Here is a 19,932-nt window from a genome sequence, read left to right as displayed (position 1 = left end):
TCCCATGGCACGTAGTGAAAAAGAGCATGAAGTTTGACTGATGTCTTGGCCTACATTCCTTCTTCAACCACTACCATCAAAAACAAATTAACTAATCATTTTTGTTCTTCACTGTTTGGACAATATTGCGGTGTGCAGATTGGTGGCCCCATTTATTTACGTAACAATAGTAAGTAACTATACTTCAAAAATAATTAATTGAATGTGAAGCACCTTGGAACGTTTTATAGGGTAGATTTTCCTTTTATTGTGCTGGAGGGGGTGGGTGTGAAGGATCACCTGGCCACAACACAAGAGAGATAAATCAAAGAGCATGCAATCCTACTGGCTCAATTTTCTATTATACACGGCACCCAAACATTCTTTATACCCGAGACACAAGAACTGAACACCAACGGAGAAGTGAGAGTAACTGTCTTAGACATCAAGGCAGAATTTTAATGTATGTTACCATGGAGCCCTAGCAAAACTGAGGTCAAGAGAGGTCAAGGGAAAAACCCATCAGTGCCTGTAATCACACCTGACACAAAAAAGATGGCTGTAATTGTGGGAGATCATTTATCGCAACCTAAGGACATTGCTGCTGTAATTCATCAGGAATGCTTCCCTGGCGCAGCCATCTTCAATTGCTTCATTCTGTCATTGTCCCTAGCCCAAACTATCACTAGTGCTCTGCCTTCTTACTTTCTTACCATTGCTCTAGGTTAGAATTCCCTGGCTGCCCCTCACCCTTTCCCTTTATTTCCTACTGCCTGCTGCTCAAGTGCCCAGACTGTCCATTGAAGGAAGGAGAGAAGAAAAAAAAAGAAAAATAGGGAGAGAGAAATAGAAGAGGAAATATACGATCAAGAGACAGGTAGGAAAGAGCAAATATTTTCATTTACTGTGAGCAATGCCATAGTAATATATTAAAATCCTGGAGGTGGTAATGTTGTAAAAATCCCATTACATAGATATCAATCAGTAACACTATAAATTACTTGCTTTTAGAGGTGATGTTGTACCCATTTCCTCTGACTTTGAGCAATAGAAAATTCACTAGTATATATTTCTAATCGGAGTGTCAATCTACACAAACACTTTTGTGGCCATCTGCGAATGCACTTGGTGTCCCGGAGCCATGCACTACCCAACAGTTGCAGCCTGCACCATGCACACTTTCCTCAGCTCCGTGAGAGAAGATTACTAGATCCGCTGGTGGCTGGGGGAGTGGGGTGGGGGGGAGGCAGGGGGGAAAGAGAGAGGATCGAAAGGGGAGAGACAGAGGAAATTGCAGGGGGGAGAGAGAAGGAAGCAGAGTGGGGAGAGAGAGGGGGATAGAGAGGGGATCGGAGGGGGAGAGACAGAGGAGGGAGAGAGTGGAGGGAGCGAGAGAGAGGAGGGAGAGAGAGGAGGGGGAGAGGAAGAGGATCAAAGGGAGAGAGAGGATCGAAGAGTGAAGAGAGGATCGGATGGGAGGAGAGGTCAGGAACTCGGGGCGAGAAGGTCAAGAACTCTGAGGGGAGTGGGAGTGTAAAGAGCATGGAGAGCACAGTGGGGATGGGGGAAGAATGTGATCCAGATCAAAAGTGGGGGTGGGGTGGTGGCAGGAGAACGAGAGCGAGAACATGATCCAGATAGCAAGACAGAGCACGTTCTTCCAACTCCACTCCCTTTATACCCAAAACGCATTCTCCCTCTCCTCCCCCTCGTTCTGGTTGATTTCTTGGAAAGCTCAGTGTGTGTGTGGCAAGTGACATTGGACTGGACGATGTCCGGAAATCATGACACTGTCACTATAGACTTCATACCCAATAAACCTGTTCACAATCCATGACCCATACACAATGCCCCATCTATGAGGGAGGGGGGGAGGGGCGGGGAGAAGTCAGGAACTTGTTGGGGGAGGTCAGAAACTTGACCGTGATGGGGGGGTGGGGGTAGGGGAGGTCAGAATCTTGAGAGGATAAAGTCAGAAACGTGGGCAGGAAGGCGGTCAGGAACGTTGGGGGGGGGGTGCGGGCAGGGAAGGACAGGGTCAGGAACATGTTGGGAAGGGGAAAGGTCAGAAACTTGGGGGATGGGAGGAAGGTTAGGAACTAGTTGTGGGCGGGGGGGGGGGGGGCAGGGATTTGTTTGGGTGGTGGGAGAAGGTCTTAACCCACGAGGGTGAGCCATCTGTTCTATGTGAGCTCTATTGTGTCTGGAGCCTGGCAGTCAGAATAGCTTGAATTACACATTCCAAATAAATTGTTGGGTGTGTCTTGTCTGCCAAGGTGATCAATCAGAAATCTGGTGTTAGTTATAACTGCGACCATTTCTAATTCCCTGGCACATCGCATCTTATTGATCACCTGATAAATGGATACTCTAATTGTATCTGCAGCTTCAAGGTTCGAGGTTGCATTTCCAGAAGACTTTGTGTCCAAGATTTTTAAAGTCCCTAAGTACCGAGGTTCTGCTGTTTTGGGACGCATGTTTTTTCCAATAGAAGATCTATCTAAGGTCTGTATTAGAGAACTCATAGGCCTGTGAAAACAAATGTAATTAGTTATATTAAATTCTTGTAATATGCAAGTAAATATCACATGGACAACAAGACAAGTTTTAGGTAAGTGATCATAAACATTGAAACATAGAAAATAGGTGCAGGAGTAGGCCATTCGGCCCTTCGAGCCTGCACCACCATTCAATAAGATCATGGCTGATCATTCACCTCAGTACCCCTTTTCTGCTTTCTCTCCATACCCCTTGATCCCTTTAGCCGAAAGGGCCATATCTAACTCCCTCTTGAATATATCCAATGAACTGGCATCAATAACTCTGTGCGGTAGGGAATTCCACAGGTTAACAACTCTCTGAGTGAAGAAGTTTCTCCTCATCACAGTCCTAAATGGCTTACCCCTTATCCTTAGACTATGTCCCCTGGTCCTGGATTTCCCCAACATCGGGAACATTCTTCCTGCATCTAACCTGTCCAGTCCCGTCAGAATTTTATATGTTTCTATGAAATCCCCTCTCATCCTTCAAAACTCCAGTGAATAAAGACCCAGTCGATCCAGTCTCTCCTTATATGTCAGTCCAGCCATCCCGGGTATCAGTCGCTCAATAGGAAGAACGTCCTTCCTCAGATTAGGAGACCAAAACTGAACACAAGATTCCAGGTGAGACCTCACTAAGGCCCTGTACAACTGCAGTAAGACCTCCCTGCTCCTATACTCAAATCCCCTCGCTATGAAGGCCAACATACCATTTGCCTTCTTCACCGCCTGCTGTACCTGCATGCCAACTTTCAATGACTGATGCACCATATCTGCCAGGTCTCGTTGCACCTCCCCTTTTCCTAATCTGCCGTCATTCAAATAATATTCTGCCTTCGTGTTTTTGCCACCAAAGTGGATAACCGCACATCCACGTGATCTTTAAATGTTTGCCATTGCCTATCCACCGTCAACCCTTTAAGTATCACTCGCCAGTCTATTCTAGCCAATTCACGTCTCATACCATCGAAGTTACCCTTCCTTAAGTTCAGGACCCTAGTCTCTGAATTAACTGTGTCACTCTCCATTTTAATAAAGCATTCTATTATATTATGGTCACTGTTCCCCAAGAGGCCTCGCACAACATGATTGTTAATTAGTCCTTTCTCATTACACATCACCCAGTCCAGGATGGCCAGCCCTCTAGTTGGTTCCTCGACATCTTGGTCTAGGAAACCATCCCTAATACACTCCAGGAAATCCTCCTCCACCGCATTGCTACCAGTTCACAGAAAGGGACATTCAGAGCAATAGTTTATGATCAGATCCACTGGGACCAATCTTTGACCTCCAGCTAAAATGTGTGTGAAGTCGTCTGAGTGGGCCGCATCACTCAGCTGATGGTGTTGTTAGGAGGCCTGAACCATTTTCAGTTTGGGCGACTTTTCACTGCTACCGCTAAGCTGTAGGTGCTAAATGTGTGCCCTGCTTCAGCTTGCTGGTTGTGAAACAACAGAAGATCGGTTAGCTCCTATGCTAAGGTAGTCAGTAGGTCAGATCGTGGGAGGAGCAATCTAGGGAGGGTTGGTGGAGGATGGGCTTGAGCGGGATGGCAGTGTCAGATTCTTTTTTGTGTGGACAAAGAAATGACTCTCCTGGCTCTACAAAAATAAAAATATTTTCATGATATTTTTTGAGCAGCAACCAGCAGTCCTCTAAAGACCGCTAGTTAGACCACTCACCTGGCAAACAGGCGACGCATGTGTCATGCACACTCTGCCCATCCGTATCTGAAAATTGCAATCAGGGTTCTATAACCAGTGTCGTGCCCCACTTTCTATATTTAAGCAGTCTTGCACCTGTTTTAGGAGGGCAAGCTGCTATCCTATTTACAGTCGTGCCTGAAAATTGTATCAGCTGGATTTTGGGGGTGACCCCTCCCACCTCGATTTTCAACTTTTGATCACCGGTTTTCAGGTGAGAAACGGACGACCAGAAGTTGAAAATCACCCGCATGTAGTTCAATCAGTATAATTAGTCTTTGTATATTGAACAGGACAGGTTTTCCATAATGGTGGGTTCTCTTTCTTGACTTAAGCAAAATATCTCCAAATTAGTCTCTCCTACATTTTAACCTTCTCGCAGCCTCTGCTGGTCCTGACTACCAGCATGAATGTCCACATGCTACCTGTAAATGGTTCCCTCTTCAGGTACTATCCCTCTCTGTTTCCCACACTTCAAAAGTACTTCATTGGCTGTAACACACTTTGGTATGTCCTGAGGTTGAGAAAGGTGCTATATAAATGCAAGTCTTTCTTTTCTTTCCCTTTCAAATATGCTGCCATCACATCCTCCTCAAAAAATACTAGCTTGATCCCTCTATCTTTGCAAACTACCTCCCCCATCTCCAAACTCCCTTCCCTCTCCAAAATCCTTGAATGTTATTGCCTCCTAAATCTGTGCCCATCTTTCCCGCAACTTTTTAAAATTAATTTCTCGGATGTGGGCATCGCTGGCAAGGCTAGCATTTATTGCCCATCCCTAATTTCCCTTGAAGTGGTGGTGGTGAGCCACCTTCTTGAACCGCTGCAGTCCGTGTGGTGAAGGTTCTTCTACAGTGCTGTTAGGGAGGGAGTTCCAGGATTTTGACCCAGCGACAATGAAGGAACGCCGATATATTTCCAAATGAGGATGGTGTGTAGCTTGGAGGGGAACTTGCAGCTGATGGTATTCCCATGTGCCCACTGCTCTTATCCTTCTAGGTGGTAGAGGTCGCGGGTTTGGGAGGTGCTGTCAAAAAAAACGATGTTTGAATCTCTCCAATCAGGTTTCCATCCTTTCATAGCACTGAAACGCCCCCAATCAAATTTACAAATGAACGCTCCTTCTCTTCTGGTCTGTAGTCTTTGACGCGGTTGATCACACCATTCTCCTCCAAAGCCTCTCCTTCATTATCCAGCTGAGTGAGACTGCCCTTATTTGGTTCCACTGTTACCTATCCAATTGTATAGAATCATAGAATGATACAGCATAGAAGGAGGCCATTCGGCCTATCGTGCCTGTGCTCTTTGAAAGATTTATTCAATTAATCCCATTCTCCTGCCCTTTCTGCATAGCCCTGCAATTTTTTCTCTTGAATTATTTACCAGTTCCCTTTCAAAAACATAGAAATTTACAGCGCAGAAGGAGGCCATTTCGGCCCATCATGTCCATGCCGGTCGACAAAGAGCCGCACGGCCCTTGGTCAGCAGCCCTGAAGGTTACATATAAACCTATGAACAATGACAGAAAGGCAAAGAGCACTCAGCCCAACCAGTCCGCCTCACACAACTGCGACACCCTTTATACTGAAACATTCTACACTCTACCCCAACCGGAGCCATGTGATCTCCTGGGAGAGGCAAAAACCAGATAAAAACCCAGACCAATTTAGGGAGAAAAAATCTGGGAAAATTCCTCTCCAACCCATCCAGGTGATCGAAACTAGTCCAGGAGATCACCCTGGCCGTATTCTATTCCCTGCAGTACTTACCATTATATCTGTGCCGGCCAACAAAAGGTCATCCAGTCTAATCCCAAATACCAGCTCTAGATCCGTAACCCTGCAGGTTACGGCACTTTAAGTGCCCATCCAACCATCTCTTAAAAGACTTTTGAAAGTTATTTGAATTTATTTCCACCACCCTTTCAGGCAGTGTATTCCAGATCATAACAAATCACTGTGTAAAAAAATACTCCTTATCTCACCTCGGTTTCTTTTGCCAATTACTTTAAATCTGTGCTCACTGGTTTCTGCCACTGGAAACAGTTTTTCTCCATCTACTCTATCAATACCCCATATCATTTTTAACTCCTCTATTAACACTCCTCTTAACCTTCTTTGCTCTATGAAAAACAATCCCAGCTTCTCTAGTCTCTCCAGATAACTGAAATCCCTTTTCCCTGATACCATTCTAGTAAATCAACTCTGCACCCTCTCTAAGACCTTGACGTCCTTTCTAAAGTGTGGTGCCCAGAATTGGACATGATATTCTCGCTGAAGTCTAACCAGTGATTTGTAATGAGTTAGCATAACGTCCTTGTTTTTGTACTCTATTCCTCTATTTATAAAACCAAAGATCCCGCCTGCTTTATTAACAGACTGATCAAGTTGTACTGCCACCTTCAAAGATTTGTATATGCGAATCCTCACGTCTCTCAGTTCCTACAACCTTTAAAATTGTACCATTTAGTTTATACTTTCCCTTCCAAAATGCATGACTTCCCATTTCTCTGCATTAAATTTAATCTGCCATATGTCTGCCCATTTCACCATTCTGCCTATGTCCGAAGTTTTGTTACCAACCTTCTCATTGTTTATGACATGTCCAAGCTTTGTGTCACTTGCAAACTTTGAAATGTTGCCCTTTATGTTCAAGTCTAGGACATTAATACATATTAAAAAGAGTAATGGTCCTAATACCGATGCCTGAGGGACACCACTGTATATTTCCCTCCAGTCTGAAAAACAACCATTCACCACTGCTCTCTGCTTTTTGTCGCACAGCCAATTTCATATCCACGCTGCCACTGCCCCTTTAATCCCATGGGCTTCACTTTTGCATATCTAGCCTATTATGTGGCACTTTATGAAACAGCTTTTGAAAGTCCATATATACACATCAACTGCACTATTTTCATCAACCCTCTTCGTTATTTCATCAAAGATCTCAATCAAGTAAGTCGGACACAATTTTCTGTTGATAAATCCATGCTAGCTGTTGTTTATTAACTCAATTCTTCCAAATGACAATTAATTATGCTCCAGATTATGGTCTCTAGAAGTTTCCATACCACTGACATTAGGCTGACTGGCCTGTAGTTACCTGGCTTATCTGCCTCCCATTTTTTTGAACAGAGGTGTAACATTTACAACCCACCAGTCCTCTAGCAGTACTCCAATGCCCAGTTTGGGTTCCACCAGGACCACTCGGTTCCAGACCTCATTACAGCCTTGGTCCAAACATGGACAAACAAAATGAATTCCAGAGGTGCGGTGAAAGTGACTGCCCTTGACATCAAGGCAGCATTTGACCGAATGTCGCATCAAGAAGCCCTAGTAAAACTGGTCAATGGGAATCGGAGGGAAAACTCTCGACTTGCTGGAGTCATACCTAGCACAAAGGATGATGGTTGTGGTGGTTGGAGGTCAATCATCACAGTCCTAGGACATTGCTGCAGGAGTTTCTCAGGGCAGTGTTCTCAGCCCAACCATCTTCAGCTGCTTCATCAACCACCTTCTCTCCATCATAAGGTCAGAAGTGGGGATTTTCGCTGATGATTGCATAGTATTCAGTTCCATTTGCACCTCCTCAGATAATGAAGCAGTCCATGACCGCATGCAGCAAGACCTGGATAACATTTTGGCTTGGGCTGATAAGTGGCAAGTAACATTCGCACCATACAAGTGCTAGGCAATGACTATCTCCAACAAGCGAGAGTCTAACCACCGCCTCTTGTCATTCAACGGCAATACCATCACAGAATCTCCCACCATCAACATCCTGGGGGTCACCGTTGGCCAGAAACTTAACTGAACCAGCCTCATAAATACTGTGGCAACAAGAGCAGGTCAGAGGCTGGGTATTCTGTGGCAACCTCCTGACTCCCCAAAGCCTTTCCACCATCTACAAGGCATAAGTCAGGAGTGTGATGGAATACTCTCCACTTGCTTGGATGAGTGCAGCTCCAAAAGCACCCAAGAAGCTCGACATCATCCAGGATAAAGCAGCCCATTTGATTGGCACCCCATTCACCACCTTAAACATTCAATCCCTCCACCACCAGCGTACTGTTGCTGTAGTGTGCACCATCTACAAGATACACTGCAGCAACTCGCCAAGGCTTCTTCTGCATCACCTCCCAACAGGCGACCTCGAACATCTCGAAGGACAAGGGCAGTAGGCGCATGGGAACACCACTACCTCCAAATTCCCTTCAAAGTCACACACTATCCTGATTTGGAAGTATATCGCCGTGCCTTCATCATTGCTGGGTCAAAATCCTGGAACACCCTTCCTAACAGCACTGTGGGAGTTCCTTCATCACACGGACTGCAGCGGTTCAAGGCGGCGGCTCACCACCACCTTCTCAAGGGCAATTACAGATGGGCAATAAATGCTGGCCTTGCCAGCGAGCCCACATCCCATGAACGAATAAAAAAAAATATCTAAGGAAGATTTAACAATTGTAGCCAGAGCCACGCTTACTTCACTCAGCAACCTGGGATGCATCCCATCTGGACTGAGTGACTTTACTACTTTCAGCAAAGCCAATTGTTGAAGTACTAACTCTTTATCTATTTATATACTATCCAATGTCTCAATCCCCTCCTCCTTTACTGCAGCATCCTCTTCTTTAGTGAAAGTACACAGGTACACATCTAAGGCTCGAAATTGCGTAGTGCCCCATTTTGTGTGAGCGCAAAAGTATCGGCGGGTGCTACCCATTTCCAGCAGATGTAAATTCCAGTTTAGCGTTCCATTCCATTGGGATTGCCCAGTTACCACCCATTTAACCGCTGAGACTGAGTTTAGTGCCCATATTTGATTAAAAATGCAAACCAGCGCCCATTTATCGCCCATTTTTTGCCGGCGTAACTTTCGGCATACAATTAACGCTGGGAATTAGCTGAACCGCCCGCCCATATTTTTTTTAATAAAATCTGAATCATCACTCGTGCACTGCCCAGAAAACTGTTTATAATGGAAACTAACGCCCAAATACCGCCCAGATTATCGCCGAGCGCTACTTTCAGCATCTCGACCAAATGATCACTCGCCCAAAAAGACGCTCAAGAAAAGCTGCACTCACCCGACCTTAACCCAGAGGTATGGACGCCATTTTGTAATTCAGAGGACTTTTCATAAAAGGCTGCTTCAAGTTCATGGGAGCATTGAAGTAATTCGTGAATGCTTTTAAGGTGGTTTTTAAATCTCTTGACAACCATCTAATCACATTGTGGTGAATTTTGAGTTTCTATTGCAATTTTAGAGGCCAATTTAATAATTTTGAAGACATAATAGGGCGTTTATCGTAATGGGGCCTGTAATTTCTCAGCCAGTATTGATGATTACTCACATGCTGCAGACTAGAGATGGGAGAAGGTTTATTGAAGAGCATTATGTGCCCAATCAAAGAGGTGGCAGATTGCTGAGGAGGAGACCTAACACCCAACGCACTTACAGGGATAAGCGATCATACCTTACTTGTCTGATAACACATGCCTTAGGAGGCTGCGCTTCGGAAAGAAGATCATCAATGAGAAATGCCAGCTAATTAAAGGAGAACTGCAGCCTACCAGCACCATCAGGACCGCACTGCCGGTTGATGTCAAGGTTACTGCAGCACTTTCCTTCTGCGCATCAAGCTCCTTTCAGGCCTCAGCTGGTGACATTTGAGGTGTCTCTCAGCACGCCACACATTGCTGCATTTGGCAGGTGACTAAGCCCTTTACACTCACAGGATGGATTTTATAAACTTCCCTATGACTAGGGAGGCACAGACTGAGAGGGCTTTGGGATTCTCAAGAATAGCAAACTTCCCCAATGTGCAGAGAGCAATAGACTGTATGCACATCGCCCTGAGAGCACCTTTTCAGGATGCAGAGGTGTTTCGGAACCGAAAGGGATTCCACTCCCTGAATGTGCAACTCATTGTCGACCACAAGCAAATACCGTCATCATCATCATAGGCAGTCCCTCGGAATTGAGGAAGACTTGCTTCCACTCTTAGAATGAGTCCTCAGGTGGCTGAACAGTCCAATATGAGAGCCACAGTCCCTGCCACAGGTGGGACAGACAGCCTGTTGGGGGGAAGGGAGAGTGGGACAGGTTTGCGCACGTACTTTCCGCTGCCTGCGCTTGTCTTCTGCATGCAGTTGGCAATGAGACTCGAGACGCTCAGCGCCCTCCCGGATGCACTTCCTCCACTTAGGGCGGTCTTTGGCCAGGGACTCTCGGGTGTCGGTGGGGATGTTGCACTTTATTAGGGAAGCTTTGAGGGTGTCCTTGTAACGTTTCCTTTGTCCACCTCTGGCTCGTTTGCCATGAAGGAGTTCCCGAGTAGAGCGCTTGCTTTGGGAGTCTCGTGTCTGGCATGCGAACTATGTGGCCTGTCCAGCGGAGCTGATCAAGTGTGGTCAGTGCTTCAATGCTGGGGATGTTGGCCTGGACGAGGACACTGATGTTGCTGCATTTGTGTCCCAGGGGATTTGTAGGATCTTGCGGAGGCATCTTTGGTGGTATTTCTCCAGCGACTTGAGGTGTCTACTGTACATGGTCCATGTCTCTGAGCCATACAGGAGGGCGGGTATTACAACAACTGTGTAGACCATGAGCTTGGTGGTAGATTTGAGGGCCTGGTCTTCGAACACTCATTTCCTCAGGCGGCCGAAGGCTGCGCTGGTGCACTGGAGGCAGTGTTGAATTTCCTCATCAATGTCTGCTTTTGTTGATAAAAGGCTCCCGAGGTATGGGAAATGGTTCATGTTGTCCAGGGCCATGCCATGGATCTTGATGACTGGGGGGCAGTGCTGTGCGGCGAGGACAGTCTGGTGAAGGACCTTTGTCTTACTGATGTTTAGCGTAAGGCCCATGCTTTCATATGTCTCAGTAAATATATCGACTAGTCCTGGAGTTCAGACTCTGAATGTGCGCAGATGCAGGCGTCGTAATAATAAATCAAATAATAATGGCAAAAAATGCCAAATTACCAGGGAGCCACCATGATGCGCACATCTTGTGTGAGAGCACTGTCTCTGACCTGTTTAAGAGTCAGCCACAAGGTCACAGTTGGATGCTGGGGGATAAATATATGGCCTTGCCAGCTGGCTCATGACACCCCTGCGCAACCTCCAGATGGAAGCCGAGAAACGCTACAACGAAAGCCATATAACCACACCCAATATTGTCAAAAAGACAATTGGAGTTCTGAAGCAGCGCTTCAGATGCCTGGACCACTCAGGAGCCAATACCACCCTAAGCAGGTCGCTGAGTTCATTGTGGTGTGCTGCATGTTGCATAACTTAGCTATCAGGAAGGGACAATAATTGCCAGATGGGACTGCCAGTCCACCTCAGGAGAGAGGAAGACGAGGACCTCGGGGAGGACAATCAGGCTGGTGTTGAAACCATGGCCCTATCGCACCCGAGACCGTAGGAAAAGCCCCGTGGTAGTTATGCATCTACAAGACTATTGCGTAGCAGCTCATAAATGAATCTTTTGAGTGAAATTACGTTGGTGACAGTTGCATTACATTACATTTCATCCTTGCCTGGCCTGGCCTGGCCTGGCCATTGTTTGCAAACTTTGTATTGTTTACCATTTCTGTTGTTGAAAGGCACTGCACAACAATGTTAAGTTAAATTAAAAATATAGAAACATAGAAAATAGGTGCAGGAGTAGGCCATTCGGCCCTTCTAGCCTGCACCGCCATTCAATGAGTTCATGGCTGAACATGCAATTTCAGTACCCCATTCCTGCTTTCTCGCCATACCCCTTGATCCCCCTAGTAGTAAGGACTTCATCTAACTCCTTTTTGAATATATTTCATGAATTGGCCTCAACAACTTTCTGTGGTAGAGAATTCCAAAGGTTCACCACTCTCTGGGTGAAGAAGTTTCTCCTCATCTCGGTCCTAAATGGCTTACCCCTTATCCTTAGACTGTGACCCCTGGTTCTGGACTTCCCCAACATTGGGAACATTCTTCCTGCATCTAATCTGTCTGAACCCATCAGAATTTTAAACGCTTCTATGAGGTCCCCTCTCATTCTTCTGAATTCCAGTGAACTCCAGTTGATCCAGTCTTTCTTGATAGGTCAGTCCCGCCATCCCGGGAATCAGTCTGGTGAACCTTCGCTGCACTCCCTCAATAGCAAGAATGTCCTTCCTCAAGTTAGGAGACCAAAACTGTACACAATACTCCAGGTGTGGCCTCACCAAGGCCCTGTACAACTGTAGCAACACCTCCCTGCTCCTGTACTCAAATCCCCTCGCTATGAAGGCCAACATGCCATTTGCTTTCTTAACTGCCTCCTCTACCTGCATGCCAACCTTCAATAACTGATGTACCATGACACCCAGGTCTCGTTGCACCTCCCCTTTTCCTAATCTGTCACCATTCAGATAATAGTTTGTCTCTCTGTTTTTACCACCAAAGTGGATAACCTCACATTTATCCACATTATACTTCATCTGCCATGCATTTGCCCACTCACCTAACCTATCCAAGTCACTCTGCAGCCTCATAGCATCCTCCTCGCAGCTCACACTGCCACCCAACTTAGTGTCATCCGCAAATTTGGAGATACTACATTTAATCCCCTCGTCTAAATCATTAATGTACAGTGTAAACAGCTGGGGCCCCAGCACAGAACCTTGCGGTACCCCATTAGTCACTGCCTGCCATTCTGAAAAGTACCCGTTTACTCCTACTCTTTGCTTCCTGTCTGACAACCAGTTCTCAATCCATGTCAGCACACTATCCCCAATCCCATGTGCTTTAACTTTGCACATTAATCTCTTGTGTGGGACCTTGTCGAAAGCCTTCTGAAAGTCCAAATATAACACATCAACTGGTTCTCCCTTGTCCACTCTACTGGAAACATCCTCAAAAAAATTCCAGAAGATTTGTCAAGCATGATTTCCCTTTCACAAATCCATGCTGACTTGGACCTATCATGTCACCTCTTTCCAAATGCGCTGCTATGACATCCTAAATAATTGATTCCATCATTTTACCCACTACTGAGGTCAGGCTGACTAGTCTATAATTCCCTGTTTTCTCTCTCCCTCCTTTTTTAAAAAGTGGGGTTACATTGGCTACCCTCCACTCAATAGAAACTGATCCAGAGTCAATGGAATGTTGGAAAATGACTGTCAATGCATCCGCTATTTCCAAGGCCATCTCCTTAAGTACTCTGGGATACAGTCCATCAGGCCCTGGGGATTTATCGGCCTTCAATCCCATCAATTTCCCCAACACAATTTCCCGACTAATAAGGATTTCCCTCAGTTCCTCCTCCTTACTAGACCCTCTGACCCCTTTTATATCCGGAAGGTTGTTTGTGTCCTCCTTAGTGAATACCGAACCAAAGTACTTGTTCAATTGGTCTGCCATTTCTTTGTTCCCAGTTATGACTTCCCCTGATTTTATGATTACAACATTTTTAAAGAAATGTTTTAAACAAATATATAAACACCCATCTACCCCCCCACCCTCACCCCAATAGCATAATATGTAACAGTATAACAACAATAACATCAACAACAAACTTTCAAAAATAATAATAAATATAACAAACACCCACCCATCACCATCACCCCCAGCAGTCAATGAATTTATTAATAACAATAATACAAAAAAACAGTCCCCCCCCCTCCCCTACTTGCGGCCATACCTTACCTACCCTTTACCCACCCTGGTCTGAACTCCCCCTCTCCCACTTACACCCCCACTTCTACCCACACCAAGCCGCCTTGTAGCAGGGCATCTTGAGCGCTGCTGCTGTGTGAGGGCTGACAGTGGCAGAGTCACAGATGAGGCTGGACAAGCCAGAGAGGACGTTTCCAAAGAAACGTCCTCCAAGTCAGAAGCAACTGCTTCCTCCTGACTCGCATCCATCGACAATGGCGGTACGGCACCTTGGGGTGCAGTGCCGTATTCCGAGACCACACCCTGCCGTCTGGCATCCATGGAATCGGCTATTTTCTGCATTGCCGCAACCATCCATGGCATCTCCTCCGAGACTATCACCGTCAGAGCGGCAACGTGCCCAGTTAACCCGCCCATTGCCTGGAGGAGCTCTCGACCAATGTCGGCACTCGTCCGAGACAGTTGTACCAGGTCATCGCCCTTGCTATTGATCGTTAACGTTATATGCTAATACACTTTGTATTCAATTGAATGCATGGTTATATCTACGGTATGAGAATAAGTTTAATAAGATCGTGGTTAGGAACTTACGCATGACACCAAGATTACCAGCTTAATTACAATCCAGCAGATCTACATTTGAATTAATGAGTCATTGTGTCATTACAATTTATAAATGTAATATTTATTCTTCTGGCTTGCGGCACTGGTTTGGCTCACGGACATCATGTGCCACCGATGAGACCACTTCGGCAATCTCCACCCATATTCTCTGATCCACCCTGGGGAGTGTTTTCCCACAACCACCCCGGGTCAATTGGGTCCAACGAGTTTCCACCTCATGGACTAGGGCAGCATTTGCCGCTTCTGAAAAATGTTTGGCACGCCTTCTGCCACCCATCTCTCCCTCCTCACCCAGATCACTACCCTTCACCCACCTCCTTCATCTCTCCAACATCACTCAACATGGTCTCCTCTACGTGTTCCATTATTTATTTATAATTATTTTCAGTTATTCCCCTCAAAAAACAATTCTTCAATATTTAATCAACAAAAACAGCTTTCCAACCACACTCGACACTCTCTCTCTCTCTCTCCTGCGAATGTGCGAATCGCGGGGAAAGTTAATCATCTAAAAAAAAAACACGCATCCGCAGAACAGCCGTTGATATGGATGCCGGTCTTGCACGACGGAATAAATCGCTAACGCCCATTTCACATGGCTACGGCTAATGCCCAAATATAAAAATCAAAACTAGCGTTTTTTAAAATGGCCGATATACCGGCTATCCCGAAAAATAATACCACTAATGCCGGAAATATCGCCCAATAGATGTCAATGGAAAGTCTAGCCCCATGAGTGAAGTGGAGTAGTAAATCAGGCGCTACCTCTTCCCTTGGAGTGCTAAACCAGGTCAGAGAGACAGTGACAGTACACCGGTGTACCATGTGCAGTGCAGCGCTGCCGGGATCGGAGGGTCCTTCCCTCCTTTAAAGGGAAGGGCCATTGCTGCAGGTTCTGCATTAAATTGACTTCCATGGTCGCCGACGGCACTCGTGATGATCAGCCCTAAGCACTCTAACAAAGTGCAGAGCTAATCAATCGCGGCACAACAAAATGGTGAAAAAATGACTTAAGGGAGCAATGCAAATTTTTCACTTCCCTAAGTAGCATTTAAATACCGCTCCCAAGCGGCCAGCCTACCATACAACACCTCCTGCAGCTGCTGGTGTTGATGTCCGGCGATGCTGCAGAGGACGAAACCGAAGTTCGCATCCTGGGCGGGACCGGGGAGCTGCGCACAGGATGACGTCATGATCTCTGGGGCAAAGGAGATCGAGGCATTAAGGGTTACCGTCACCACAACCCTCCACAGCAAATTCACAGGCGTTGGTACTGTGCCGCGCCTGGTCGCAGAGCCGGTAGCACCCAGTTATCGCTCCCCAGAGGTGCTAACAGGAGGAGCAAAGGAGGCCAATTTCTCCTCCTAAGTACCTCAGCCATGCCCTCTGCCTCCACAAGAATATTTTGTTTTAGGTCCTTAATTGGCTCCACCTTCTCTTTGACTATCCTTTTACTATTTACATGTCTCCACCATATTATAAACCTGACATTCATCATAAACGTTCTTTTTCTGTTTCATTTTAATCAATTTGTTGAGCCATCCAGGGGGCTCTAGCATTTGATACCCTTCCTTTCCCTCTCATAGGAATGTGGCCAGACTGGCTCAGGTGGATTGGAAACAAAGATTGGCAGGTAAAATGGTAAATGAGTGATATGAGGCCTTTAAGTAGCAGTTAGTTTGGGTACAGACTATGCACATTTCTACGAAATCGGAACATAACTCCCTCTCCCCCCCATTTCGCCCCCGCTCAGAAAACCTGCCTCAGTAAAGATTGGAACTAACCAAACAGATGGACAACAAATTGAGGCAAGTTCCTGAGAAGTATACATAGAAAAAAATAGATGACAAACAGAAAAACACAAAGATTTAAAGAATAGGAAAGAAAAAAGAACATAAGTAACAGGAAGAGAGAGACAATTTTGTATTCAATTTTCTTCTGGAGCAAAGGCTATGTAATATATTGTATGTTACATGGTAAAACACCTCACTAAATCACTTATATCAACCTCATGAAGGATTAAAAATGCATCAGCATGAATTGATTTTATTCCCACCATGCAAAATTTTTAATTAAAAATATACAATTCAAATCTAGGCACGGATTTTCCGGGGCCTATGACCGTGTACACACAGCACATGTGGTCGTAAGTGCCCCGCAAGTTCCGGGTTTCTGCATGCGCAAAAACCCGGAACTTTCAATCGTCAAGTTTCAGCTTAGATATGAATCCGAAGGAAATGGACATTCGCTGGCGCAGGGTTGGGCTATTTGCCCAACTACTGCCCAGCAAATGCCCACAAAAATCTTACACTTGGTAAATGCTGGTGTATGGCTGCCTTCTACCAGTGTAAGAGTTTAAATACATATTAAAATACATTTTTAAAAATCACTTAAACATTCAAAAACCTTTCAAATTAGTTTAGGTTATTTTTGAGCCCTTTAAAAGTGTTTAAAATTATTTAATTATTTGAAAAATAAATGTAAACATGTGATGATTTAGTTTGAATTACATTGTGTGAAAATGTACTTTTTTATGTGATTCCTATTCTGCTTATGGGGATTCCATGTGTAAATGGAATCCCCATAGCATAATGGGAATCCTCCTTTTTGATTGGTTGGGCCAATCCCTCGAAAAATCCCTGTCCCGCGTTTCTGCGGACGACAAGCTGATCCTCCTCAGTGACTTCAACGCCAGGGTCGGCAAGGACACAGACCTCTGGGGAGGCGTGATTGGCAGAGAGTGGGTAGGAAAAGCCAACTCCAGCGGTACCCTACGCCTGACAAAATGTCTAGAACATGAACTTGTCATCACCAACACCTTGTTCCGCCGGAGGGACAAATACAAGGCATCCTGGCAACACCCTTGCTCCAAACACTGGCACCTGCTCGACTATGTCATCATCCGAGCCAGGGATCGCAAGGATGTGGGCATCACCCACGCCATGACAGGAGCTGATGACTGCTGGATGGACCACTGCCTAATCCGTTCCATCATTGACATGAACATAGCCCCAAAGTGTAGGGGGCAGCAGAAGCAGTGCCGCAAAAAAGTAAATGTCGGGGCACTCAAAAACCCAGCTAAGAGAGCCCGATACAGTCACAGCCCTATACAGTCAGCGCCTCACAGCTAACCTGGCGTGCCTTGATGACCCCCAAGTCGCAGAATGTCCACAGCGCTTGGTCTGCCCTCCAGGCCTCCATAACCAGTGCCTGCGAAGAGACGCTCGGTCACTCAACTAGGAAACACCAGGACTGGTTTGATGAGAAATACCAGGAGATCTAAGAGCTAATAGATTGCAAGCGCAGGGCATTTCTGAGCCTTAAACAACAACCCAACTCGGGAACAGCAAGGCAGTATTACAGACGGCTTAAGGCTGAGGTCCAACAAAAAACCCGGGACCTAAAGAACAGGTGGTGGGATGGAGAAAGCACAAGAAATATAGCAGCTGGCCGACAGCCATGATGTGCGAGGATTCTTCATCGCTGTCAAGGCCACCTATGGTCCAAACATCCAAAGCCCCACCCCGTCTCTGGCCAAGAACGGGGAAATACTTATCAAGGACACCAAGGCAGTCAGGGCCCGCTGGAAGGAGCACTTTGAAGATCTCCTCAGTCAAGACTCTGCCTTTGACTCGAGTGTTCCCGACTCCATCCTGCAGCATGCTACCCGTCACCACCTCAGTAAAACTCCAGCACTGCATGAGGTAGAAAAAGCCATAAGACAGCTTAAGAACAAGGCTACGGGAGTAGATGGAATCCCCGCTGAGGCACTGAAGTATGGCCGGGAGGCACTATTGGTGCGAATACATGACCTCATCTCTTTCATCCGGAGGGAGGAGAGCATGCCGGGAGATCTCAGAGTTGCAATGATCATGACCATCTTTAAAAAAGGGGACACGTCTGACTGGGTCAACTACAGAGGGAGTTCTCTGTTATTAGCCACTGGGAAAGTCACCGCTAGAGTCCTCTTCAACTGTCTTCTCCCGGAGTCACAGTGCGGATTTCGTCCCCTACGGGGTACAACAGGCATGATTTTTACAGCGCGACAGCTGCAGAAAAAATGCAGGGAACAGCACCAGCGATTTTACATGGCCGCCTTCGACCTTACAAAGGCCTTTGACACTGTCAACCGCGAGGGTCTATGGAGCGTCCTCCTCCATTTTGGATGCCCCCAAAAGTTAGTCACCATCCTCCGCCTGCTCCATGACGACATGCAGGCCGTGATCCTTAACAATGGATCCATTACAGACCCAATCCATGTCCCGACCGGGTTCAAACAGGGCTGCGTCATTGCCCCAACCTTCTACTCAATCTTTCTCGCTGACATGCTCCACCTCACAGTCAACAAGCTCCCCGCTGGAGTGGAACTAAACTACAGAAGCAGTGGGAACCTGTTCAACCTTCGTTGTCTCCAGGCCAGGTCCAAGATCACCCAAACCTCTGTCGTCGAGCTACAGTACGTGGACGACGCCTGCGTCTGTGCACATACAGAGGCTGAACTCCAAGTCATAGTCAACGTATTTACTGAGGCGTATAGAAACATAGAAACATAGAAAATAGGTGCAGGAGTAGGCCATTCGGCCCTTCTAGCCTGCACTGCCATTCAATGAGTTCATGGCTGAACATTCAACTTCAGTACCCCATTCCTGCTTTCTCGCCATACCCTTGATCCCCCTAGTAGTAAGGACCTCATCTAACTCCTTTTTGAATATATTTAGTGAATTGGCCTCAACAACTTTCTGTGGTAGAGAATTCCACAGGTTCACCACTCTCTGGGTGAAGAAGTTCCTCCGCATCTCGGTCCTAAATGGCTTACCCCTTATCCTTAGACTGTGACCTCTGGTTCTGGGCTTCCCCAACATTGGGAACATTCTTCCTGCATCTAACCTGTCTAACCCCGTCAGAATTTTAAATGTTTCTATGAGGTCCCCTCTCATTCTTCTGAACTCCAGTGAATACAAGCCCAGTTGATCCAGTCTTTCTTGATAGGTCAGTCCCGCCATCCCGGGAATCAGTCTGGTGAACCTTCGCTGCACTCCCTCAATAGCAAGAATGTCCTTCCTCAAGTTAGGAGACCAAAACTGTACACAATACTCCAGGTGTGGCCTCACCAATGCCCTGTACAACTGTAGCAACACCTCCCTGCCCCTGTACTCAAATCCCCTTGCTATGAAGGCCAACATGCCATTTGCTTTCTTAACCGCCTGCTGCACCTGCATGCCAACCTTCAATGACTGATGTACCATGACACCCAGGTCTCTTTGCACCTCCCCTTTTCCTAATCTGTCACCATTCAGATAATAGTCTGTCTCTCTGTTTTTACCACCAAAGTGGATAACCTCACATTTATCCACATTATACTTCATCTGCCATGCATTTGCCCACTCACCTAACCTATCCAAGTCGCTCTGCAGCCTCACAGCATCCTCCTCGCAG

The 19,932-nt window shown here is 46.3% G+C and overlaps 1 protein-coding gene across 1 annotated transcript in view; it reads right to left on the bottom strand.

The window, feature by feature from the left end:
* Nucleotides 1-19,932, bottom strand: part of map9 (microtubule-associated protein 9) — a 330,082-nt gene that overhangs the window by 45,413 nt on the left and 264,737 nt on the right. The window contains exon 10 of the mRNA XM_070871655.1: nucleotides 2,334-2,508. Coding sequence (XP_070727756.1) covers nucleotides 2,334-2,508 — 175 coding nt within the window. The remainder of the gene's footprint in view (nucleotides 1-2,333; nucleotides 2,509-19,932) is intronic.

This window comes from Pristiophorus japonicus, chromosome 2, assembly GCF_044704955.1.
Source record: "Pristiophorus japonicus isolate sPriJap1 chromosome 2, sPriJap1.hap1, whole genome shotgun sequence".
In the NCBI taxonomy this organism is placed as follows: Eukaryota; Metazoa; Chordata; class Chondrichthyes; family Pristiophoridae; genus Pristiophorus; species Pristiophorus japonicus.
The sequence above is the reverse complement of the archived record's forward strand: the minus strand, read 5'-3'. Positions and strand labels throughout refer to the sequence as shown.